At 32.3% G+C, this 27,923-nt stretch overlaps 3 protein-coding genes across 3 annotated transcripts; 2 read left to right on the top strand and 1 right to left on the bottom strand.

Annotated features, from left to right (window-relative positions):
* The first annotated feature begins 1,391 nt into the window (after positions 1–1,391).
* On the top strand, positions 1,392–6,940 carry mmp20b (matrix metallopeptidase 20b (enamelysin)). The gene is made up of 10 exons (XM_051129748.1): positions 1,392–1,557; positions 1,981–2,219; positions 2,303–2,451; positions 2,536–2,667; positions 3,210–3,368; positions 3,493–3,664; positions 5,825–5,958; positions 6,044–6,200; positions 6,282–6,385; positions 6,479–6,940. Exons 1-10 carry the CDS (start codon positions 1,423–1,425, stop codon positions 6,577–6,579), a joined length of 1,482 nt encoding a protein of 493 aa, XP_050985705.1. The 5' UTR covers positions 1,392–1,422; the 3' UTR covers positions 6,580–6,940.
* A 1,776-nt stretch (positions 6,941–8,716) lies between these two features.
* Positions 8,717–14,042, top strand: mmp20a (matrix metallopeptidase 20a (enamelysin)). The gene is made up of 9 exons (XM_051129677.1): positions 8,717–8,967; positions 9,189–9,337; positions 9,415–9,546; positions 11,004–11,165; positions 11,541–11,652; positions 12,189–12,331; positions 13,341–13,497; positions 13,650–13,753; positions 13,835–14,042. Exons 1-9 carry the CDS (start codon positions 8,762–8,764, stop codon positions 13,933–13,935), a joined length of 1,266 nt encoding a protein of 421 aa, XP_050985634.1. The 5' UTR covers positions 8,717–8,761; the 3' UTR covers positions 13,936–14,042.
* A 2,070-nt stretch (positions 14,043–16,112) lies between these two features.
* Positions 16,113–27,697, bottom strand: npat (nuclear protein, ataxia-telangiectasia locus). The gene is made up of 17 exons (XM_051130054.1): positions 27,514–27,697; positions 27,094–27,212; positions 26,914–26,974; positions 26,753–26,831; positions 26,621–26,661; positions 25,432–25,644; positions 25,267–25,342; positions 25,028–25,151; positions 24,850–24,941; positions 24,679–24,760; positions 24,499–24,595; positions 24,269–24,379; positions 21,368–22,666; positions 21,104–21,213; positions 20,933–21,023; positions 18,275–19,521; positions 16,113–16,708 (listed from the first exon to the last, which is right to left on the bottom strand). The coding sequence occupies exons 1-17, from the start codon at positions 27,548–27,550 to the stop codon at positions 16,628–16,630; spliced, it is 3,960 nt and encodes a 1,319-aa protein (XP_050986011.1). The 5' UTR covers positions 27,551–27,697; the 3' UTR covers positions 16,113–16,627.
* Between the last annotated feature and the right edge of the window lie 226 nt (positions 27,698–27,923).

Here is a 27,923-nt window from a genome sequence, read left to right as displayed (position 1 = left end):
TTTTGTAAAAGAATTGAGAGGTAAACTCAGAAATCTACTGTAAAATAAAAAGATTCCATTAGCTTTTGTATTTTTTTATTCTGTGGTTGAAACAGGCTTCCATAAAATCCATAAAATAATATAAAATTTTACCCTTAACGCAAAATTTTTATTTGGCCGTAATAACCGACTGAAAACCAGTCTTTGTACAAAGCCATTGGATAAGCAATGAGATGAAAGTAATATTAAAATTATTAATACAGTGGACTCACCAATTGGTCTCAAAACTATGAAAGCATTAAAATGCCAGTGATCATGTATTTAAAGGGATAGTTCACCCAAAAAACCCATAAGACCTTTGTTGATCTTCAGAATATAAATTAGAATATTTTTGAAGATATCCGAGGGCTTTCTGAACCTCCATAGACAGCAAGGGTCCTTCCATGAAGAAATGTTGAATAAAGTAATTATTTTCGGGGGTTTATGTGCACAAAAAAAAGTATTCTTGTAGCTTCATAAAATTATGGTTAAACCACTGATGTCACATGGACCAGTTTGTCAATGTTCTTGATACCTTTCTTTGAACGTGGTAGGACCCTTGCTGTTTATGCAGGGTCATAAAACTCTTGGATTTCATCAAAAATATCTTAATTTGTGTTCTGAAGATGAACAAAGGTCTTACGGGGTTTGGAACGACATGAGGGTGAGTAATTAATTACAGAATTTTCATTTTTGGGTGAACTAACCCTTTAAGAACATTTTTGCAATGAGCAGCAATAATGAAGCAATTTTCCCTCTGTTTAAGAGTTGGTGCAAAATACAAAAAATTTAATTTTCAAAATTGTAAGGATTGTCTCAAAAATGATTGCTCATAAACAATTCATTGTAAAAATGAAAACGCATTCATAAAAATATTTACACAACTAGACTTGCATAGTATTCTGCCAAATTCTCAAGGAAAGGCAAGGAAAAGAAACAACCATGCATTTATGTATAAATGTTGCAGATCACCAGATATAACACTCCACTGTGCAAAACACTGCCGACATTAAAGCTATTTAGAGGGGAAAAAAATGCTTTCCAGATGCTTTACGTCTAATTCTATTCTCTCCAACAAACGGGACGGGTAGATAATGGAAGAGGCATTTCATTGGGCATGAAATGCTGCAGGAAATTTGGTAGATACCACTCAGACAATCCCATGTGAAATCTAGGAATTGCTTTTTGAGGTAAATGCCTTTGATGCATATAATTTGACACATCTTACACAGGATCCCTCTTTTCTTGTGACCAGAGCAAACCACTCCCTAAGCTTGAGGTTTTCCTGGTCTTGGCACTGTCTGAGTCATAATAATACGTTAAAAAGCATTCCCATCAGCTAAGACTTTCAATGTCTCCTTGGACTGGCCATTTTCAGAAGGTTCTGTGGTCTGCCGAGGGGAGATGCAGGTTTTACTCTGTCTGGTTTGTGCCTTTGGCCTTTTTGGTCAATATCATCCAGCACCTTTACCACTGGAAGAAGATGGATCGGTGCATCCAACAAGACCTGCTGCTCAGAACAACCTGTCCCTTGCAACAGTAAGTCCTTTTTTGCAATTTTGCAACTTAATTACTGATATATATATATATATATATATATATATATATATATAAAAATTTCTTCACAAAGAAATATACTATATAAATATATATATATATATATATATTTTTATTAGTAGTAATTGAAATGTATTTTCTTTTTTGTTGTATTGATTTTATTGGTTTACATAAATGAGCAAAAGTACTAATAACAGTTTATTTGTTCATACCCTAATGTCAATGTTTGCACAAACTGGCATAATATAATGAAAATGCATTTTCAAATGCAGCTTATTTTCCTGTGAATCTATAAGCATATTGCTGATAAAGCGAAGCCTATCGAGTGGATTAAATACAGGAAGGGAGTGGAAAAATGATGACAGTTGATACTCACTGTGGTGGTTCCGGCACGTTTTCTTGTAGAAATACCTGCAGCAATTCTACAGTTTCAAAGCAGATCCAACAGGCCGCAGGAGGAGGAGTCGTCCCTCGTTCTCTTCCAAACTGAAAGATATGCAGAGCTTTTTTGGGCTGAATAGGACAGGAACTTTGAACCCAGACACCCTTGCTGTCATGAGGACTCCTAGATGTGGCGTCTCAGATGTGGAGGATTACAGTCACAGACGTGGAAACAGGTGGAAGAAAAACATCATCACTTATGGGTAAATAGTATAATAATATTGTATATGTTACGCTATAGTAATGCTCCACCACGTATGGTAATAAACAGCGTACAATCTTACAGTGTTGGGAGATACACCAGTGACTTACCAGTGAATACAGTGGATGCTCTGATCACGTCAGCTCTGGATGTGTGGGCAAAGGCCAGCCCACTCACTTTCCTGAGGTCTTATTCTCACCAGGCGGACATCATGGTGGAGTTTGTTGGAAATGGTAAGTTTGAGTCCACTTCTGTGCGTTTTAACCTTTGAAGATGATGTTATTCATTTGACGTTGTTTATTCTCATGAACATCTAGAACATGGCGACTCCTTCCCTTTTGATGGTCCGGATGGCACACTGGCCCATGCTTTCGGCCCAGGGGAAGGCATTGGTGGGGACGTTCATTTTGACGAAGCTGAAGCATGGACAGCTGAAGCTGGGTTTAAAGGTTATTTTATTTTATTAATATATTTTATTTTATACAACAGTTCTGGTCCTTAAATCTGATTGGCTGAGAGGAGTGTGATATTCTAGTGATAACAGAACTCTTTCATGTTTGTATCAGTCCGCTTGAGATATTTCTCACAGCGAGTATTATGGCGGAAGCCTAAATCCACTATAATTTTATACATAATGATGTTTTTTGTCACGGAATGTAGTTTTACATTTTTACATTTTTTAGACTTCAAATATGCGGTTTGTTACTAAAGAAAACAACTATTTGAAAATTTTTGTCGATTCTTTTGGAGATGTGAGCTTTAGGGTGTCAACGGTCATTTAGCGCTCACGAACCTGCCAAGAGCAGTCTTATCTCGGCCAGATCTTCTGCTGGCTTTGATGTCTCTATAGTGGTTAAACAAGATATAATTCGTTTTGGGTAAATCCAACAGGCAGTCTTTGGTCTCATTAATCTATTACTTGTTCCAGAGCAAACTGTTTTGGCTAAGGGTAAAATCTCATCAACTTGTTTTTTCCCCATCTTTTCTTCAGGGTTTAACTTGTATGTTGTAGCTGCACATGAGTTTGGTCACGCACTTGGTTTGAAACACTCGCAAAATCCAGAGTCAGTGATGTATCCGACATACAAAAACAGAAAAACACACAATCTGCTCTCCAGCGAAGATATCATGAACATCAACACTCTCTATGGTAAAACATGAATTGCGTTTCACATTCTACAACTGTGAAATTGTAATATTGTGGGAACAGAGGCTGTGTTCAAATTCCACATTTATAAGAGAGATCACATGTCTGTGTTTTTTCTGTCCAACAGGGCCAAGGGACAAAAGGCCTTATCCATCGCCAAGATTTAGCTGGAGCTATCCCAGCAACCCCTGGTACAGTGGTTCATATTTCCCTGTGCCATTCAAGGACACATGTAATCCCGATCTGACTTTTGATGCTGTGACTACTGTAGGAGAAGCCATTTTCTTCTTCAGAGACAAGTGAGTTGATCACATATAGTGTTGGCTGCCACTTACAATCCATTTGAAAGCACAAAGTAGAGAACAGAACAGGGGCTTGTAAAACATGGGCATTTAAATTCATCTTCTGTCTGTGTGACTTTTGCTCTCATAATTGCGAGAAACTTTATTTTTCATAGTTGCAACTTTAGATTGAGTTTGTCACAGCTGAGTTTCGCTCATAATTGCAACTTTACAATTATGACTCTAAATTTCACAATTGTGACTATTTCTCATAATTGTGACTTTATTTCTTATAATTACAACTTTATATCTGCCAATTGCGACTTTATATCTCACAGTTTTGACTATTTCTCATAAGTGACTATATCTCATAATTCATAATTGCATCTTAATTCCTCACAATTGCAATTCACTTCAATAACAATCTCAAAATTGTGATTATTTATAGCAATTTTTTCTTTACATCTCATAACTGTGACTTTATCAATTTACCAATTACGTTATCATTTTATCACAGTTGTATTTCGAACAACTGACTTGTCTCAAAATTCCAACTATTTCTCTGTTGCAACTATTTCTTGCAATTGTGACTTTTTTTCACAATTCAAACTTTATTTCTCATAGTTGTGACATTCTCACAGTAATTGTGAATTTATATCTTATAACTGCAATTTTAAATCTCACAAATAAACTAAAAATACAATTGGAACTTTGTCACAATTACAACTTTATTTCTCAGTTGTGACTATAAAAATAAATTTATCATTTGCAACTTCAGATCTCACAGTTTAGCTATTTTCATAATTGCAGCTTTATAATGATTTTATCTTTAACAGTTGTGACTAATCATAACTGTGACTTTATTATTTATATCTCAACTTTATATCTGACAATTGCGATATTTCACAGTTGTGACTATTTCTCATAACTGTCACTGTATCTCATAATTGAAAAAAAATCAGTTTATCACAGTTGCAAGCATTTTGTACACCTGTGACTTTATATCTCAAAATTACAACTGTATTTCTCACTGCTGTGACTATTTCTAGCAATTGTGAAATATCTTATAATTGCAATTTTAGATTTTACAATTGCTTCATTTCTCACAATTGCAACTTAACTTCACAAGTGAAACTATTTCTTAGAGTTGTGACTATTTATCACAATTGTTTCTTTACACCTCATAATTTGTGACATTTTTCTCATAATTGAGACTATTTCTTGCAATTGTGTCTGTGACTTTATCAATTTATCACAACTGCAACTGTACAACTGTGACTTTATATCTCAAAATTACAACTGTATTTCTCACCGTGTTGACTATTTCTTGTAATTGTGAAATATCTTATAATTGCAATTTTATATTTTATGGTTGCTTCTTTATTTCTCACAGTTGCAATTTCACCTCACAATTTTAACCATTTTCTTTAAAATTGTGACTATTTATCACTATTATTTTTTAATGTCATAATTGTGACATTGTTCTCATAATTGTGACTGTTTCTTGCAATTGTGTCTTTATATCTTACAATTGTGAGTTTTTCAAATTATCAATCAATTTATTACAATTGCAAGTATTTTGTACAAGTGTGACTTTTCATCTCATAATTACAACTGTATTTCTCACTGTTGTGAGACAATTGCAACTTTACCTCACAGTTTTTACTATTTTGCACAACTGCAATTTTAAATCTCAAAAATAAATTACAAAATACAGTTGTAACTTTATATCTCACAATTGCAACTATTTCTCAGTTGTGATTATTTCTTGCAATTGTCTTTATATCTTATAATTGTGACAATCAGTTTTTCACAACTGCAAGCATTTTGTACAGCTGACTTTATATCTCACAATTACAACTGTATTTCCCGTAATTATGAAATATCTTATAATTGCAATTTCATATTTTACAGTTGCTTATTTATTTCTCACAACTTCATCAATTTTCACTATTTTACACAATTGCAATTTTAAATCTCACAAATAAATGTATAAAACAGCTGGACCTTTATATCTCACAATTCTAACTTTATTCACATTCACCTTTTATTTATTTATTTGTTTATTTTAATGGAAACAAGGTTTCATAATTGCCATAATATTGGAGTGTGCTAAATATAAAATATCAGTTTTGATCATACAAGGTTATTAAACTAACTCTATTTGTTCCATTTCAGATACTTGTGGATCAAACACAATAATCAAAATGATATAAAGGAAGGTCCCATCAGCAATTTCATGCCAAAAATTGACTGTCAGATCGACGCTGCTTATTGGGTCCCACAGCGGTCAACGGCATATCTATTCAATGGTATGAACATATTTTACTTTATATTTTACTGAGTTGCCTTCAAGATGTTTACCAACACAAATGATCTGTTCTACATTCAATACAGGGACAATTTTCTGGACCGTGAAAGGATCCCAAGTAAAAGGCAGACCGAAAAACATCAGCAATCTGGGGTTCCCGTCAAGGATACAGCAGATAGACGCAGCAGTCCACATTCACAAAACTGTACACACCCTATTCTTCACCCAACACCAGTACTGGAGGTGAACATGAGAGATAAAACAGCAATGTATCAGTAATATCTACTGAATGATGAATGACATTAAAAATGTTTTTTCTCATAGGTACAACGAACACAACAAGACTATGAGCGACTCAAGCCCACGTAACATTTCTGATGATTTCCCAGAAATAAAAGGACCCATAAGTGCAGCAATTTATAAAGATGGTAGGTACCAGATTTGATTACATTTGGTCTATCATTTATCTAACATGCTTTTTCAGTTACATAACTTTCATCCGTCACTACACTTTTTTTCAGGGTTTCTTCATTTTTTTGTTGGCTCAGATGTGTATAAATATGACGTCAAACAAAAGGAAATTATTGGAGCAGATAAGACAACTTCCTGGCTTGGATGTTAACAGACATTCATTAGACTAATAGTTCATAAATCAAATTATTTTTTAAAGGTTAATCATTATTTTTGCAGTTCTGGTTGTGAAATTACATATGACAAAAATGGCATTAATTATGTTGTATTTAATTGTTTTTTTAGCATGCTGTGCTTGTGATAAATGCATCTACTGTTTAATGTCTTTGGAATGTTTTTGATATGCAAATCTATGTAAAAACTCAAAATGTGGTATAAATGAAAATTTATGACTGTATCATTACCTCTGAAGAAAAGTACATGTTTGGCATTCAGTTCTGCACTCGCATGACTGAGGTAAACCAAAGTATTTAGCTTGAATATGCACTAATCAGTGTGTATTCATGATTGTAATAAAGTAAGCAAAAAAAAGTACTTGTGGAAATCCTTTTTCATGCAAAATGAAGATTTCAGAATATACCAAATGAACAGAATCTTAAATAATTTATAACAAATCATGATGCAATCATAATCCTCTTCACTCCTCCGTAAACCCCACTAAGGCTTCTGATGAAAAACTAGACGTGAGCTCATTTTGTGGATGACAAAAGCCACTAAATGCCTGACTGTAAATTCTTGTTTCGAGGGCCCAGGTCCCACGTGATTTCTTACTGTCTTAAGCTATGCATGAGTTGTATAAGACCCAGGCAACATAAAAAGGAGAACATAAATGTGCCGTGATCAAAATGAGCTGGTTGTGGCCTTGGATGTTGTTGTATTGGATGGTCAATACAGACATTGTAAGGACCTCACGCATGACTCTACAGAGCCCCAGCCCAGAGGATGTCCAACATGCTGAGGTTTGTCTACCATTATGTTTCTCTAGGCTACTTATACGACACAATTTTTATTTTACTAAGCGTCTTTGAATCATATTAGACAGATTGCATCACAGTTTGATTTGCATTAGAGTCATGTTAGTAACAGTGTAACAAAAAGAACATAGATGTATGTTCTTTTACATGCATAGTAACAGTATAACAAAAAGAACATAATGTAAAAATGTTGTTGTTGTACAGTAAGTGAAAATAGTAAAGTCACAGGAAGTGAAAATAAAAAACATTAACATTAAAAATTAATTAACATTTTTAATTAGAATTAAAATCAAATATTACATAAATACTAATAATTATTTGTATTAATTTTATTTTCAGATCATTTTCATGCATAACACTATTAGTAGTGCTGTACAGTACAGTACACTGTACAGTAAAAACATTAATAAATTGTAAAAAAAAAAAAAGCATTTAATGTATCATAAACATAGAAGAAAAATAAATAAAATTGAAAATAAATTATTTTTGACTGATTAATTTCAGAATGATGGACCAGATTTTTAATGTACTATTATTATTAATTTATTTTTATAAAATAAAGGAAATTATTATTTTAAAAAAATGTTACTTATTAAAAGTTAAAATAATAATAAAAAACAAAAGAAAAAAAGGCTAATCTACGTTATTCAGAAAATTATTTAAAAAAAAATATATATATATATATATATATATATATATATATATATATATATGTGTGTGTGTGGGTGTGTGTATAAAATAACTACAATTTAAAAAAGCTACAATTACTTATTAAAAGTTAAAATGATAATAATAATAAAACAATAATTTGAAACATATTTCATATATATAGTTATAGTTATACAATAAAGGCAAGTAAATAATTATTTTAAGAATTGCTACAATTAATTAATTTTAAGTAATGATTTACTATATATATATATATATATATATATATATACATATTACATGCAAACTAAATTCAGTCTGTTTAATTAATAATAATAATAATTTTTTCTTTTGGTCCACAATAAGGTTAATCTATGTTATTCGAAAAAATTGGTTAAAAATATCTATGTGTGTGTGTATAAAATAACTACAACTTAAAAAAGCTACAATTACTTATTAAAACTTAAAATAATAATAATAAAACAAAATAATTTGAAACATATTTCATATATATATATAATATATACATACATACAGTAAAGGAAAGTAAATAATTATTTAAAAAATTGCTACATTTAATTACTTATTAAAAGTTAAAATAAGTATAATTAAACAATTTGAAACATATTTCATATATATATATATATATATATAGACTAAAGCAGATTTACTATTTGACAGGAATATCTGCAACGTTTCTATCACCTGAAGATGCATAGTCGCAGTAAGAGGCATGCAGATCTAATGAAGGAGAAGATCAGAGCAATGCAACTTTTCTTCGACCTGAAGGAGAGTGGTCTTCTGGATCCGAAAACCCTGGATGTCATGAGAGAGGCAAGATGTGGAGTACCTGATGTGGAGAACTTCAGCTTTTATCCTGGACAGCCTAAATGGAAGAACAACACCATCACATACAGGTCCAACAGAGAAAATCCACAGATTGACTGATTTTACAATGCAACCATCCAGTATTCCTTTAATAAATGGATTATACTTCAAGTTTGTCTTAGTTTTTATTAGGTTGTACTGCTATCAATAAAGAAAAGCTTTAGGATTTAGTTTGTTTGTTATTCCTCCCATTACATCTCTCAGGTTTCAACATGTCTTGTGTAAAATGTTGCTCCTATGAATCCTGCAGGATTGCGAGATATACTCCTGATCTCAGTCGGGAAGAGGTGGAGAACTCTTTGCGTTTGGCTCTGAAAATATGGAGTGACGCTACTGCTTTGAAGTTTGTCCAAGTAAACCATGGCATGGCAGATATTACATTCTCCTTCAATTCCAAAGGTATATTTTAATCTAATCTCATGTATTTTCTTACTTTAAAAACATATCTGAAAACCTGCCATCTCATTCTTCCATAGATCATGGAGACTTCTTTCCTTTCGATGGCCCGGGAGGGGTGCTAGCGCACGCTTTTGAGCCTGGAGAGGGCATCGGAGGGGATGTACACTTTGACAATGATGAAACATGGACAGTGGGAAGCGGCAGACAAGGTACAGCACGGTAAACACTGAATCATTCATATAATGCTGTGGAATTGCCTGTGGAATTGGCTAATGAGTATTTGTAAAGAATTGCAATAGCAATCCAATGCCATGAGCGAGTAAGCATGATTTCAAATTGATTGTCCTGTTTTTGTAGTTGTTGATTTACTGGTGTAAATAAACAGTAAAATGAATAAAATAACCTGTCTTTACTTAATTAAATAATAGTAATAATGATAATAATAACAATAACATATTCTTATTATTCTTAGTATAACATATTCTTAGTATTCTTAGTATTTTTCTTTATTTTCTTTGTGTGTTCTTCTTCTTGTATTTATTATTAATATTTTATTGTCATAAACAAGGAAAGAAAGATATACAGACTGTTTTTATGTAATTAAATAATAAGAAAAATATTATTATTATTATTTTTATTTTTATTTTTATTATATGTACTGTTATAAATAACTAAATTCAGTCTGTTTAATAAATAATAATAATAATAATAATAATAATTTATTCTTTTGGTTAAAACATAAAAATAGATAAAATGTTTTAAGTATAATAATAATAATATTTACATATTTTCATTATTCTTGTATTATCTTGTATTCATTATATTATTATTATTATTATTATGAATAAACAGGTTTTAATTTAATGAAATAGTACTACTACTACTACTATTATTATTATTACTACTAATTCTTCTTATTATTAATATACATAAATAAATAAAAAATGTTTTTAAACAACAACAAAATAATAATAATAATAATGTATTTTGGTTAAACATACACAAATAAATAAATAGTAGCAATAATGATAATAACATTTATGTATTCTTACTATTATTAAATTTACTGTTGTAAATAAATTAATACATAAAGACAATTTTATTTAATTTAATAATAATCATGTCATTAATAATAATAATAATAATAATGTATTCTTTAGGTTAAGTACATAAACACAGATACAATGTTTAAGTAATAATAATGTTTACGTATTTTTATTATTCTTGTATTATGTTGTATGCACTATCATCATCATCATTATTTATTCTTATAAAAAACAGATTTAAATTGAATTAAATACTACTACTACTACTAAACTAACTAAATAAATAAATAATGGTTTTTTTAATAATTACAGTAATGTATGTTGGTTAAAACACATATTTAAGCAGATACTAAATAAATTTTGTAATATAATTTATATAATTTGAAATAATAATAATAATAATAAATGTACCGTTATAAATAAACAAACAAATTTAACAGTAAAATGTTTTAAGAAGTAATAATAATATTTACATATTCTTATTATTAATTTACTGTTTTTATATTAATTTATTTATTAATAATAATATTATTTACATATTATTATTATTTTATTGTTTAAATAAATACTCTTTTATTTTATTATCATCATTAATTGTGATGGTGTGGGTGGCACTGCAGGATTCAATCTGTTCACTGTGGCAGCACATGAGCTCGGTCACTCTTTGGGTCTGTCTCACTCACGGGACCCCACTGCTCTCATGTATCCAAAGTACAAGTTCATCAACTCCGCAACGTACAAATTGCCAAGAGACGACACACTGGGAATTCAGGCCCTGTATGGTAAGTTACCAAAAAAAACGTTTAAGGGTTTTTATAGGCTACTGAAATAGATGATGGTCTTTTTTCTTTTTTTAAAGGAAAGAAAATAATACAACAGAAGACATTCGTAATCCCCAATAAGTGTGATCCAGACTTTTCTCTTGATGCAGTGATATAATAATAATATTTTTCTTATTATTTAATTACATAAAAACAGTCTGTATATCTTTCTTTCCTTGTTTATGACAATAAAATATTAATAATAAATACAAGAAGAAGAACACACAAAGAAAATAAAGAAAAATACTAAGAATACTAAGAATATGTTATACTAAGAATAATAAGAATATGTTATTGTTATTATTATCATTATTACTATTATTACTTTTTTTAAAGGAAAGAAAATAATACAACAGAAGACATTCGTAATCCCCAATAAGTGTGATCCAGACTTTTCTCTTGATGCAGTGACAGTACTTGGAAAACAAATTATCTTCTTTAAAAACAGGTGAAGCACTTACTCATTCCTCTACTGACAAATTAAGTAAAATTGCTTAATGTGACCCTGGACCACAAAACCAGTCATAAGGGTACATTTTTTAAAATTGAGTTTTATACATTATCTGAACGCTGAATAAATAAGATTTCCACTGAAGTGTGGTTTGTTAGGATAGGACCATATTTGGCCAAGATACAACTATTGGAATATCTGGAATCTGAGGGTGCAAAAAAATCTAAACACTGAGAAAATCACCTTTAAAGTTGTCCAAATGAACTGCTTAACAAAGCATATGACTAATCAAACATTTTGATATATTTACGGTAGGAAATTTACAAAATATTTTAATGGAACATGATCTTTACTTAATATCCTAATGATTTGCATGCAATGTATTGTTGGCTATTGCTACAAATATACCCATGCAACTTATGACTGGTTTTGTGGTCCAGCGTCACAAATGTTAAATTACTTTATTTTAAAAAGTTAATGGGAAGTTTTTGAGTAGCCTCCTACAAAGTATAAGGTCCTATACATGTTTCTAGTTACATGTGGATGAGAACAAATTGGAAGACATATTGGAACAAACTAAGAGAAGGACCTCAGACCGTTTTTCTACCAAGCATCGCCTCACCTGTAGATGCAGCCTATGACATTCCTGCTAAACGAGTGGTTTATGTATTCACAGGTAAAAGCTGTTAAATCTTCTGTGTTGTTATATTAAAAGTGGGGTAGGCAGTTTCTGCGCCACTAGCGCCACCTAGCGGAACTACAAAAATAAAGCCTGTTTTCAAACTTCTGCAAACGTCTCTTTCCCGCGTCACGACTTCCTTTACTAAAACACCACAAACACAGCTTTTACAGGTCGATAAACTAAAGGCATGTCTAAACAGGTAACCGTGGGCTACTTTTAAAAAAACGTCCAACGTCTTAGGAATATGTTACACTTGAAGTTTAGCTTACCTGTCGAAATGAAACGTATCACAAGTTCGTCGTATCGATTGAAACCCGTTCAAGCACATTCCTCCACCTTGTAAAACACTACCAGTGTTTACCCTTGTTTTACCTCGTTGTCTGTCTCGGTGTATTTCGGAAATCTGAACCGGACATCTGAAAATCTAAACACCGGCTGGCTCATCCTGCTACAGTAGCCACGCCCCCAGACTCTCGCTATTGGCTGCGCGGAGATATGCAAATATGTAGACTGACAGGCAGGTATGGAAGATTTTATGGTCTTGAGACTTCCACAGAAGGTTTATATAAAATTGCCTACCCTACCTTTAATATATTTATTTAGCAAGTATGCAATAAGTTGATTAAAAGTGACAGTAAAATAATTAATAATGTTTATAAGACTATTTATTTCCACAAAAAAAAATATTAAGCAGCACTGTTTCTTGAGCACCAAAATATTAGAATGATTTCTGAAGGATCATGTGACATTGATGACTGGAGTAATGATGCGAAAAATTCAGCTTTTCCATCACAGGAATAAATGACTTTTTATTATTTTATTTAGTTATTTTAAATTGTAAAAATATTTCACAATATTCCTGTCTTTTACTGTATTTTCTGATCAAATGGATGCAACCTTGGTGACCATAAGAGACTTTTTTAAAAACATTTTTTTAAATCATCTTAACAACTTCAATGTTTTGAGCAGTAATGTAAATATCCTTTACTCTTCTGTTTATTAGGTCCTAAATATTGGGTAGTTCAAAAACTGCAGTCAAAGAGTTATTATGGTTCCATCTATGAGTTTGGGTTTCCAGAAACAGTAAAACAAATAGATGCTGCTGTTCATGTCAGTGAACATGGAAAGACCTATTTTTTCACAGGCGACTACTATTTCAGGTACCGTCTATATTTTTTCAAATGTAATGATCTAAGGATCTTGTTGTTTGAAAGTAAAAATATTTAAGTTTAATGATTTCCTTCCAGAAAACAAGTTTATCAGATAACTAACTTCAGACATTTACAGAAAACTAACATCCCCATCTTTGTAGTTATGATGAGAAAAGAAGTGTGATGGATCCTGGATTTCCAAGGAAAGTTAATAAGGATTGGCCCAGCATTGTTGGGAAAGTGGATGCAGCTTTTGAACTCGATGGTAATGGACTGTATCATTTTCTACTGATGTTCTCTAAATAATTTTTCCCTGGAATTATATGCATATTTTTTATCTCAACAGGACGTGTTCACCTCTTCTGCAGATCAAAGGCATTTATCTTCAGCCATCAGAAAAGACGCTTGCTACACATTATGAACACTAATGCCTGGTTTGGCTGTTAAGACTGCTGCTAATGAGAAGAACTGTTCACAAGAAGTACAGGAAGGGAATGTATGATCGACTATTGTGCCTCTTATCGAACGTTAATGAAAGTTTGTGTAAAGTCAATGCAGAGAATTGTTTCTATATTATAAATAGAAACATATTGCTGACAGGTTACAAAGACTGTGAACTATGTAGTACTGAATTGTGGAGTTAAACCGTTCAACAGTTTTCCACCATTTTTGTGTTCAGGATTTTTGGGGGCGGAGCTTAAATTATGGCACCTCCCCTAATACTATAATGACTAGAGCGTATTATCAGTGGCTCGCCCGCTCAATCACGAATACCGTATGTTAATTACTACAGCCTACGGTTTGCTAGCTATGCCTTCGTCACATAAATGCATATTATCTGGTTGCGAACTTATAAAACAGCTCGGCTATCCATTCAGGTTGTAACGTTATTTGACTTTGCGATGAGAGAGGCGACAGTGTTCCCGGGAGTGGGCGTGGTTTCAGCACAGCGAATGGACACGCCCCCAGCATTTGAGAGCAGAAAATAATGCTTATTTTTTAAAGATTTTGATAACATTTTATTTACTTGATGTTTTTTTAATGGTTAATAGCACATTTTCGGTGGTGTGACAAACTCAGAACACATTTAATATTGCTTTACACGGACTTTAAGTTTAGTTGTACAGTATCAAGAGTTATTTGAATCGTTCACGTGGTTACACTGTAAAAAACAATTTGTTGAGACAACTTAAAATAATTTGTAACCTGGCTACCTTAAAATTTTAAGTTCAGTCAACTCAACTTGAAATGTTAAATTATACTATGTGACAACTTAGATATTTGAGTTGAATCAACTTAAAATTTTAAGGCAGCTGGGTTACTTACCAATCTGTTAAGTTTAGCAAACACAAATATCCAAGTTGTTACTTAGTACAACTTAACATTTCAAGTTGATTAAACTTATATTAGTTGACTGAATTTAAAATTTTAAGCCAGCAGGGTAACAAATTATTTTAAGCTGACTCAACAAATTGTGTTTTTTATTTTTTACAGTGTACAGAATCGTCGGTGAATACATTTTCTCAAATTATAGACATCCAGTTTCTCTGAAAACAATCGCTTTATATCTATAATTGCCCTATAATGCTTGAAAATAAAATGCACATACCGGCAACATGCTTTTCAAGTGATTTTAAACATTAATAAATTACAGTGTAATGAAAAAGAGGCAAAAAGAACAACTTAAGTAAAAGCACCAAGACATGGCGCCTCTGATGTGATCTAATATGGCTTGTTGACCTAAATACCTTGGATTAGCTATCAAAATAACAGAGCATATATAAGTATAGATAATGTTAAACAGCTGGGAAAATGATTTACTGAAGCCTGCAGCTTTGACAGGACCTTGCTTGTCCTGATTTCGTTCCCAGTGACCTCATTTACCCCAGAAGCCACAATACATATCACATATAAGCACATTCCTTTGGTTTACCAAAACATGTTAATTTGTGCTCACCAATCATGTATTTATTTGATTGAGAAATACACTAAAAATAGCAATATTCAGAAATAAAATTACACTTTAATGTAATTTGTTTCTGTGGTGCAAAGTTGAATTTTCAGCAACATTACTCTGATCTTCAGTATCACATTATCCATCAGGAATCTTTCTAATACACTGATTTGCTGCTCAAGACAAATTTCTTACTATTATCAAAGGTAATTTATAGTTGTTAAAAAAAAAAATATATAAAAATATATATATATATATATAAATAAATAAATATGTATATATAAATATAAATATATATAACATTACTCTAATCTTCAGTATCACATTATCCATCAGGAATCATTCTAATGCGCTGGTTTGCTGCTCAAGACAAATGTATTACTATTATCGAAGGTAATTTATAGATGTTAAAATATATATATATATATATATACAAAACTCATTTTTTGTGTATATAAAAATAAATAAATAAATATATATATATATAATTTATTAAAAAAATTATATATATATAAAAATAAAATAATGTTGTGTATATAAAAGTAAATAAATAAATATAAATATATATATATATATATATATATATATAAAATATATATATATATATATTCATTCCATAATTGGAAGTAGTAACACAAATCAAGACACATTCAATCATTCAAAAAAAATCTTAAATCAAATAGTGATTTATTAAAATACATCATATAATAAACCATCTAAAGGACAGAAAACAGAAACGTTCAACATTTTCTATCCATACTGTAAAGGAAGAATACCACCTAGAGGCTGTACAAAGGAAATGATGTCTTTGTTCACGGAAATGTTGTCACATGGTGCAGTTGATGGAAAACATCCATTTAGAGAAATAAAATGACTACGAACTAAACAACAGCTGCAGTTGAGCAACTGAACTGACATATATGTAGTCATAAATTACAGTTCAGACTTAAATTATTGTCCTGTTTGTTTTGAAGAGTGCTTGCTTAATCTTTACTGTATGGATATGATTATTAGGCTAATATGGTGTCTATGTACAATATCTCACATTCTGAATGTAAAACAGAAAGCAGCTATTCAGAATGGGTGCTCAGCTGAATAGATCTCCGTTTTATCGCTTTCAGTAGCACACATGGCTTTTAATGTCCCTGAAATGGCAGCAGGCAACATGGCTCATCCGCAGCATCATTACTCATCATAGTGCAGGGATGACAGGAATTTGTCTACATCCAAGTCTTCAGGAAAGGAGTCCAGCAGCTTCTTCTGTTTCTGAAAAATAAAAAGGAATTCAGCTGAACAATGTCAACATGTCAGGTGATGCATGCTGAGGTACACAAATAGACAAAAATGAGTCAGACTTCTCTGGCTGGACTGACTCGCTGTCTACTGCCTACTGTTATTTACACAGAACACATAGTGACTGAATGTTATAGGTATATAAATGGAATAAATAACTGGTCTGAGATGCTTTTTTGGGTGGCAAAACATTGTCACTTGCACAACATGACTGAAGTGAGTCAGATGTATATTAACCTGTTTAGTTCTGAAAAGTATTGACAGGGAATATTCTGTTTTATATATATTATATTATATATATATTATAATTTTAATTACAACATTTTAAAAACATTGCTATAAAATATAATTAAATAAAAATTGCTATATTTATTTTTAGCAATTCTAAAAACATTGTTACAAAAATACAAGTAAATAAAAATGACTATATATAATTTATTTTTTTATTTAAAACATTTTAAAAACATTGTTATAAAATATAAAATATATTTTCATTCATGAATTATAAAAATTTAAGTCTGGATAGTGCATTTTTATGTCTGTTCAAAAATGGGAGTGACAATTAAAGGGTTAAATAAAATTTTCTACATTTATGTATTTATAACAATTCTAAAAACGTTGTTATAAAAATATGAGTAAATAAAAATGGCTATATATAATTTATTAATTTAAAACAATTCTAAAAATATTGTTATAAAATAATTTAATAATAATTGCTATATTTATAGCGATTCTAAAATCTTTGTTATAAAAATATAAGTAAATAGAAATAAAAATGCTATATATATAATTTATTAAAAATAATTCTAAAAACACTAATATATAATTTATTTAAACCAAATTTAAATCATTGTTATAAAATATAATGTAAAAAATTGCTCTATAAAAATATATTTAAATATTTAAAATTATAAAATTTACAAAATATAAAATTTATGTAAACCAATTCTAAATCATCGTTATAAAATATAATAAAAAAAAAAAAAACTGTTCTATATCTCTCTCTCTATATATATATAATTTAAAAACCATTATAGAAAAATAAGTTTCAAAACATTGTTATAACAGTATAATTAATTAAAAAAATTGCTATTATAATATACATTTATACACAAATATACACACAAACATGTTTTGTATTTAGTTTTTTTTAAGCAATGCATTTTTAATTGGCTGATTTTTAATTTTTTAATATTATAACAAGAAACTACATATATGCTATATATTAATATGCAAGAATTACATAATATATATATCAAATATGTATTTTAATAAAGTACTTACATTTATAATCAATATTTGGCTTTCTCCAAACATTTTTTACTAGGTTTCCCGCAATATATTATGAAAATGTAGTATATGATGTTGCTTCAGGTTTGGCATAAATGACTTTAAAACCATAAAAAGCATCTTAAAACCATAATGTTGCCACTGTTGCTGCATGCTATGATGGGAAGAGAAGCTATCTAGAACGCTCAGTAGGTTAAGATGCGATCAATCTTGACTTTTTCACAAATAGCCAATAAAATATCAGCTCACCTTTGATTTCTTTTTACTGCTCGAGGAGCTGGAAAGCTGTAGCTCTTTCTTTGCAGGAGGGCTCGGTTCAATTTGCTTTCGCTTCTTTCCCTTAGGGATGGCAGATTTCCCAGCACTGGCCTCCTCTTGACGCAAGCTGTCTTTTAAAGGACCTCCTGTCCTGGCGGCGCGTGACAGGATCATGAGAGTGTGGGCGGCCATGTTGATGCTGTTCTCACTCCCTGCCTCGCTGGCAGGACTGCAGGAGGGGATATCGGGTGTGGCGGGAGGGGGGAGATGCCTGGGCGTGCTTTCGCCCTCCCTCCTGAGCCTTTGTCGGGACGGGGTTCTCAATCCATCGGTCAGCTCCTCCTGTGCATGTCCTGGTCCGGGTGTTCTCGGGAGCGGGAGATCTGGACATCCGGCCACCTGTCTTTTCGGCGGAGTGGCCGCGGGAGCCTGGCCTTGTATGTCCTGCAGCATCTCAACGGCCTGTTTAGTTAGAGGGCTCGTCTTGCATAAAGTTTTACTGGAATTGTTTGATACAGGCGCTGGAGATTTTGCCATAGAAGGTGTGAGATCCTCAGTGGGACGTGTGGACGTCTGACAGCTCTCCAGCTCATTTTCTTTATTTGCAGTGATGCCTGTAGAGTTCTGTACTGATGTTTTTTCTGTTGGTTTTAACTGCTTCTTTTCACGGGATTCATCTTGTGTGTTGTCCTTTGTGTTTCCTGCCGTTTTCTGCTTTGGCCCTGGAGCAGATGATTTTGAAGCCACTCCGCCATCTTCCTTCTGTGATTTTTTCTGTGATTCTGATCTAATGAGAGCCTCTGGCTCAATGGCAGCTTTGTTGGAAGAATTGGCACTTGACACAACAATTAGATTTGGTTCCTTTGCAGTTGGTTTGCTTTTTGGGGCGTCTTTTTGTTGATGAAAAATGGTGACTTTTTCAGAGCCCTTTATACCCGCTTTGGGATTTGCTTCTGGCAGTCTAACAGTTTCTATTCTTCTTTTGCAGGTGTCAGAAACTAAAGGCTGTTTCGGTTCAGTCTGTGTTATTTCTTTCTGAACCTGCTGAGCTGGGGAGGAAGTAACAGCAGAGGACGTGAGTGTGCTTGTCTGTAAAGTGTTCTGGCCAGCTGCTGTGGTTTCAGGTGTGACATCGAAGCAAAGTATCCGCCGATGGCTGGGGCTTGTTGCGCTCACACTCCTTTGTTGCTCAGAGGTCTGAGGAAGCACTTGACCAGATCCAGATGTACCAGTTTTGCCTGAATAACAGTAATTCAGTAATCAAATCATTACAGTGATGCATAATCCACAAACACTCAATTCAAACTCTAAACTTCAGATTAAAAAAAAAAAAAACACTAAAAAAACATTACTATTAATGTCTAAGTAAAAAAGTACAAAAATAATTATTACAAATTACTATAAATTACAAATAATTTATTTTTAAAATTCTATATGAAAAATTATTATAAAATGTACATTTTATTTACATTTAATTATCCATACTTTTCCAGACTCAAATTTCCAAACCTCTCAGTAGATTTTCAGACAGTATTTAATAGAAATAGTTCAAACAGCATTATTTTTAACATTATATTTGGTATATATTACAGTCATCTGTAAATTTTTTTATTTCCTCAGGGTTTTTTCATTGATTTTCTCAAAGTGACAACATACTAAGACCATTTCCACCACTGAATAAAAAATAAAGGTAGTTCAGACTTTTTATCTCACAATTACATCTCGCAATTTGGATTTTTTTTCTCAGAATTGCATGATACAAACTTGCAATTGCAAGTTATAAAATCAAAACTCCGAGACAAATCAGAGAAACAAAGCCACAGTTCTAAGGAATAAAGTTGCAATTATAAGAAATAAATTCAGAATTCATAAACTGATATAAACTCTCAATTCTGACTTATTTTCTCAGAATTGCAATTGCGTGAAGTCAGAATTGTGATTGGAAATTACTTAAATCAAATTTGTATGTATAGGGCCCTATGATTTCTACAATGCAGAAAACGTACGGGATCGCATAATCCAGTAATAAAAATGGAATTTACTGTGTAATTCGGAATGTCACGGAATTTGCCAAAATTTTGGATGTTTAAAATCAAAAGTAGGTCAGTACACTTAAATCAAAACGCGATATGGACTAGCATTTTACCATTTCTTGTGAGAAAAACCAAAACTACCGTCATATCATGTACAAAAATTAAAGATCTTCATAGCAATCCATCAAAAAAACTGTTCAGTTTAATCTGAAGAAACTGTGACAGAAATACATTATTTAATATAATGATAGTACTACTACTAATAAAACTATTGCTAAAACTAAAAAAAAAAAATAAATAAATAAAAAAAATATTTGTAAAAAATATTTACCAACAATTTTTTTTTTTTTTTTTACCCAGAATTTATTTACCAGAATAAAGTAAATATACAACACAATATTTCTGAAAAATAAATTATAATATATTTTTTATAATTTATTATTTAGAGATTTTGATTATTAAAATGTAATGAAACCATTAAAATGGAAACATACTAAATAGGGCCTAAAAATGTTATTTTTGTTATACTTTTAATAAATTGCCGCTGAATTTACTTTTATATTTTATATAATAAAAATAAAATTTACATAAATTAAATGGAAAAACATTATCTTACCCATGTCAGTGTTTTCCTTGGGTGCCAATTTATGTTGAGAAATAACTTTTGCAGGCTGCCTTACAGTGGCTGAACATGGCAAAGCCAACATCTGCACAAAAAAAGTAGTAATTATAAATAGAATATAACTATTATTCTGTCACAAAACCTGTATGCTTTAATGTTACTAACTTGATTGGGAAGAACTGTGAGTTTTCCAGTATTTTGCCCCATTACAGACACTGGAACCATCACATTTTGTAACATTGGCTGAACTGGAGAGGATATAATGATTGTGGAGCCTAAAAAAAATACAAATGGAATTTCAAACATGCAGCGTTAATCCTGAGGAAGACTAAATAAAGTCTGCAAATGAGCACTTCAACATAAATAGAAATATACAACCCAAATAAAAGTATACAGTGTCTTACATACTCAACCTAACTCTTTACTCACCAGGCGAATAGGTCTGAGAGACATTTGTCCCCATGGACACCACAGTCCTCTGGCGAGGTGGAGTCGCTACCACATGCGACATTGAAGACACGGTCCCTTGAGGCATTTTACTTGGAAGCAGCACAACATTTGACCGCTGCTCGGCAGCAGCCGGATCGGTTACGACGAAATAGCTGTTTGAAGGCCCAAAGGCAGGGTTAGCTTGCAACAGCTGAATGAAACCGGTTTCCTGACCCGTGGGACGTCCGAGCACAGGCTGTCCGCTACCCTGCACGCTCCTCATAGGTGTTCCGAATGATCCGACACCCTCTGCTCCCTGTAAGCAGCTCACGGCCTGAGCCGTTTCCTCTTGGGTTATGACCGCAGAGGTTGCGGGCAATGTCTTGGCAGGTGATTTGGCAGGGGAGGACAGGAAGATGGTGGGGATGTGGTCACTAGTGATGCTGGAAACCGCCTGGTTCAGTGCCGCATCAGCTGAGACCTCGTCCTGATCATCGCTGATGATGATTTTCAGAGACACAATCTTACTGGGATCAGGCTCTTTGGCCGGGGTGTCAGAAATGCATGGTGTAGTGGGGGTAGATGAAGCACCTGATGTAGGGAGATTGCTTCTGACTGTACTAGACTGAGTTTGTGTGGAGGAAGGAGTTAAAGGCGTCTTGTTTGAAGCCGTTTTGGCAGATGTGTTAGGTTGAGGCAAGCAAAGTGAGGGCACAGCCTCACTTCGAATGGATAAGGAGGTTCCTATATCCTCATTCTGTCCAATAGTTATTCCCGTTACACTCCTAGCCTCATTCAGAGATGCATTATGTGTGGTTTCAGTAGTGGATGTGGTTTGCGATGGCTTACTTGAAACAGGAACTTGACTGTTTTTATTATCATTCAATGTTTCGTTGGTGTGCGAGCTCTCTAGAGGAGCTAGCTGAATATTTACGCTCTCAGAGGTTTCATTTTCTGGTTCATCTACCTCCATACCAACTCCTTCCTCTGTTAAAGAAGAGCTTGATACAGTTTGGTCAGGTGGACGCAAATCTGCTTTATCGTTTAACTTCGAAGAAGCTGAAGTGGCACCTCTGGATTGTTTATTCCCAGATAAAACTCTGGTCCTGACTAGCCCTCTTTTTGAGTTTGCGGGTCCTCGTCCAGTTTGTTTGGTTACAGAACGTGGCTGTGGAGCTGTGGAAGCAGACTTTGTCGCATTTCGAAGGCTGGATGACTTCTTTTTGCTTTTTGACTCAGACTGGGTGCTTACGTTTTGTGTACTGCTTTCTCCTGATGTGGAGTCCTCCTGTCCAGTGCCTTAAAATAATGAATAAAATCATATAACAGTTTATATATTGCCTTTACACTAGGGGTCGACCAATATGTGTTTTGTCAGGGGCGATGCTGATACAGATTAGTACAGATCAAGTGGACTGATAACCAATATTTTTAACCAATATATATGTCTGGTGAAAAAAAATGAAAAAATAATGTCATAAGAATAACAAGGGCTCTGTCAAAAACTCTCTATAAATGGTTTTAAATTATTTTATTAGCAAATCAGTTTTGGAAATGACGCTAACCATAAAAATGCTTAATATCGTGCAGATAATCGGTTGACCCATACTATGCACTGAAAAGTTTAGAGTCAGTAAGACTTATAAAATAAATAAATAAAGAGTAATACTTGTATTCAGCAAGGATGAAAAAAATGTATCAAGAGTGACAGGGAAGACATTTATAGTGTTACAACGGTTTTCTAATTTTTAAACTGTTCTTTTGAACTTTCTATTTAAAGAATTTTCCCAAAACAACTTTTATCAACACTGTTTTCAGCAATGAAATTAAAGAATGTTTCTCGAACAACAAATTATATTAGAATGATTTATGAGAGATCTTGTATCAAAAACTTAGGTAATGGATGCTGAAAATCTGCCATAACAGGAATAATTAAAATATTATTAAAATAAAAAACAAATGCTGTTTTGAAATGCAATATTATTTCACAATATTACTGTTGTACTGTATTTCAGATCAAATAAATATGGCAATGGTGAGCATATGAGACTTCCTTCAAAAACATTGTAAAAATATACACTACCAGTCAAAAGTTTTTGAACAGTAAGATTTTTAGTCTCTTCTGCTCACCAAGCCTGTATTTATTTGATCCAAAGTCCAGCAAAAAAGTATAACTTTGAAATATTTTTACTATTTAAAATAACTGTTTCTACTTGAATATATTTTAAAATGTAATTTATTCCTGAAATCAAGGTTACATTTTCAGCATCATTACTCAATTTATTATTATTATCTATATTTAAAAAAGGTGAGTAATTTGTTTTTTCAGGATTCTTTGATGAATGAACGATCCAAAGATCAGCATTTTTTTAGGGGTAAAGTAATCATAGAAACTAATACTTTTTAGCAAGGATGCTTTAAATTGATCAAAAGTGACGATAAAGACGTTTATAATGTTACAAAAGATTTCTAAACATATAAATGCTGTTTATCTGAAATAGAAACCTTTTTAAAGAAACCTCTAAAAAATTCTACTCAGCTGTCAAAATAATGCTAAATGTTTTTGAGCAGAAAATCAGAATATTAGAATGATTTGTGAATGATCATGTGACTGTAATAACGATGCTAAAACAGTTATTTTAAATAGTAAAAATATTTCAAAATTGTACAGTTTTTGCTGTACTTTGGATCAAATAAATGCAGGCTTTGTGAGCAGAACAGACTTCTTTAAAAATAAATCAGTTAATTAATTAAATAAAAAATCTTAAATATTTAATCTTAAAAACTTTTGACTAGTAGTGTATTACCAATCCCAAACTTGTGAACCATAGCACACATAATAAAGTGCACACACAGGAAATTACCTGTGCTGCTTTACAAATAAAAACAGACCCATCCTACCTGTTTCAGAGGCGCTGTCTACATGCCCAGTCTCATCACTCTCTTGTGCACTAGTACTAGTACTAAAGGTCCCGTCAGCCTGTTCACTGCCTTCAGCAGTTTTACTTTTCCCTTTAAAAGAGATGAAAGGTTATCAGTGAAACCAATTTAAACTAAAAAAAAAATAAATAAATCAGTTTTACTTTTATAACAGAACTTGATTTTCAGATCAATCAACTGCTCAAACCTACCATAATCAAAGAGGTCAAAGAGTGCTTGAAATGCTGGGTCTGACTCTGTCTGTGCCAATATGTCTTGGATAGCATCATCTGTCATATGAATCTCCCCCTAAAACAATTTTTTGCAGGTTAAGGCTTAATATGACTGTCAGGATATAAAAAACGAGCAATAGAAAGTGTGCATTCACACACCTGGAGGCCCAGGATTTCATCAATCGATTGCTCTTGTTCCACAGTACTGCAGGCAGCTTTTGATGTCTGAGGACTATTATCACTGTTAAAGTGATATTACAGCATGTGTTTAGTAAGATCTCAAATGTATTATTATTATTATTATTATTATAACTATTATTTAGCATTTACCTTGCCAAGATTTTGTTGATGTTTTCAGCTAGTTTTTCTTGTAAGGATCTATCATTGAGAATTTTTTCTCTGGCATTTTCTATGACTATTTGCTGTTAAAAAAGAAACATTATGCAGGAGTAAATAGAAACTTCTTAAAACCATTTTTAAAAAGAAGGAATGAATCAGCCTGACTCACAGATAAGTTCTCTGTCACAGTTTCTTCACTTTGAGATTCCACAATGAGCGTGCTGGACACTACGGTGGCCCTGGTGGTCCCGCTGGCACCCAACTGACCACCTCCTCTCCGCCTCGGCGAGTCACTGCAGCAGAAAACAGATTTTCACTTTAAAAAAAACATTATTATTGTTACAGATTGTTCTGGATAAGGAGGAAAGAATGAATCCGTAACATACTTCTAGTGTCATCATCACTTACCATTTCCTGCGGGCTGGAGATAAAGGTCCTGGATTCAATCTGTTATCAGGGACCAGTATCTGCAACGGTGACTCACCTATAAAGATGTAAGATAGCAAAATGTAAAGATGTAAACACACGCAAATCTCAAACAAAAGTGATTCAGACGTGTTTTTCAAGACTCACCTGGCTGACTAAGGCAGAGAGTGGAAGGTCTGGTATGCTGGGAAGTGTAAGACACTGGGGTGGAATGTCCCAGCATGCCTTGAGGGGTGGACACAGAGCTGGGGACACACTGAGCTGCTAGAGTCACAGGCGGTTGCAAAATGATGGGAGACTGTGATGCCAACAAGGGTCTCTGCTGACGTCTCATAGTTTGAATGCTATTCATAGTACGCACTTAATGACATAAAAACAAAATACATAAATTACACTATTGTTCAAATGTTGTGTCTGTCAGATTTTTTTTAAAGAAATTAATACTTTTATTCAGCAAAGATGCATTAAATGTATCAAAAGTGACAATGTCCTAGATTTATATTTCAAATACATTTTTTTCTATTAATCAAAGAATAAAAAAAAATCATGGCTTCAACAAAACATTCAGTCAAAATTAATCTAGCAATGCAATCACAGAAAAAAAAATGTATTTGTATATTTCATTGAATTTTATATTTAAAATATTTAAAATATCTTTTATTCCACAAAGATGCATAAAACTGATCAAAAGTGACAGTCATTTTATGATGATACAAAAGATTTCCGCTTCAAAATTTTTTTCCTATTCATCAAAGAATAAAAATAAATCATGGTTTCAACAAAACATTCAGTCAAAAATAAATCTAGCATTGCATACATAAAATATTAAATTGTATATTTTATTAAATTTCAAATTTAAAATATTTAAATATTAATGTTTTTACCGCATTTTTAAGCAAATAAATGCAGCCTTAGTAAGCATAAACATAAAAAATAGAAAGTTCAGAAGAACAGCATTAATCTGAAATAGAAATCTTTTGTAACATAATAAATGTATTTATCTTTTAATCAATTAAAGCATTCTTGCTAAATAAAAATAATAATGTTTAAAAAATGTTTTTATTTCAGATAAATGTTGATCTTTGGATCCTTCTATTCAAAATGTACTCAACTGTTTTAAATCTTCATAATAATAATAATAATAATAATAATAAATGTTTCTTGAACAACAAATAAGCAAATTAGCATTATTTCTGAAGGATTGTGTGTCTGGAGTAATGATGCTGAAATTTTAGATTTGATCACAGGAATAAATTACATTTTAAAATACATTCAAATAGAAAACAGTTATTTTAAATAGTAAAAATAAAATAAAAAATAACTCTAAATAACTCACGTCGCTGATTCAGCTGCACTGCAGGAGAATTCTGCAGGGACCTGTGGAAAATACAAGAAGATTTTAATAAGGAGACAGTGCATAAAAAAATTAAAACATTCAGTGTGACAATGTAAACAAATACTCATTCACTTGATTTGGTTGAGAGTGAAATCGAGCTTTTTCCATAATGATGTCATCACGGCTGGGATTTGAGTTTCTTGACTCGTTTCTGCAAAAGTAATTATTTACTTATAAGGAAACAGATTCACTTTGTATATTAAAGCATTGAATCTATTTTTATGGGCACTCACCTTTCGCTTTAACAGCAACATATTCATTTAAAATCGTAATCAGGTTTTTTCCAAAAAGAGACTGGAAAACAAGAATAATCAACAATAGTAAAACTTATCTAGTAAACATGTCTTCTTAACACATGCCAGTAATTTATTCATATTTATCACCCTGTTATCAATCATGGACTTGACACATACAAACACACAGGCAGGGATGACCCCATCATCTGAGCTGTGCTCGGCATATTCCTTCAGGTTTGGACTCTCATAGATAAAAGCTCGGCTTGTGGCAGTGAGCCCTTCTTGCTGCAGGTAGCCTAAAAGTGTAAAATACATAATTTCACATTTAAATATCTTTATTTGAGAATAGCAGACTAAATCAGCCATTACTGTTATCGATCATTTCAGCAGTTTGACACATCGCAGCCTAGCACTGTCTAAACTCAGAACGACACAATTTTCTGACACAGCTGTCTTAATTTCGCAATGGTCTAAATATTTACAACTACCCAACAGTTTTGGAGACAAATTACATATAACGTTACTGTAATTATGAACGGAATACTGAGTTAGCTCGCTAGCTTCTCCTAGTCAGAGACACAGCAAGAGTGAACTTACCCAGAACAAGTCTGGCGACATCAGACGGGAGCAACATATTTCGATGTTATCCTGTGTAACCAAGTCGTCTACATCTGAAGTATGTGTATTAAAGTTTGATTTAGTCCATAATGTGATAATATAGATGAAATATTGCAGGTTGTTTAACCCTCTCATCCATCTCAACAACGAAAAGGCGCGGAAATTCGGCTCCTCTGACCCGGATATTGTTTGTGTAATATTCGAGAGGAAATAAAGGGAAATGTAGTTCTTTCTTTCTTTTTTCTTTTTTCTTTTTTCTTTCTTTCTTTCTTTCTTTCTTTCTTTCTTTCTTTCTTTCTTTCTTTCTTTATTTATTTCTTTCTTTCTTTATTTCTTTCTTCGAGAGTTCGCAGACCTATACGGTATTTCTTTGTTCATTCATTCATTCA

The sequence above is a fragment of the Labeo rohita genome, chromosome 15 (assembly GCF_022985175.1).
Source record: "Labeo rohita strain BAU-BD-2019 chromosome 15, IGBB_LRoh.1.0, whole genome shotgun sequence".
Classification (NCBI taxonomy): domain Eukaryota; kingdom Metazoa; phylum Chordata; class Actinopteri; order Cypriniformes; family Cyprinidae; genus Labeo; species Labeo rohita.
Note: the sequence above shows the minus strand (reverse complement) of the source record. Positions and strands in the feature narration are given on the sequence as shown.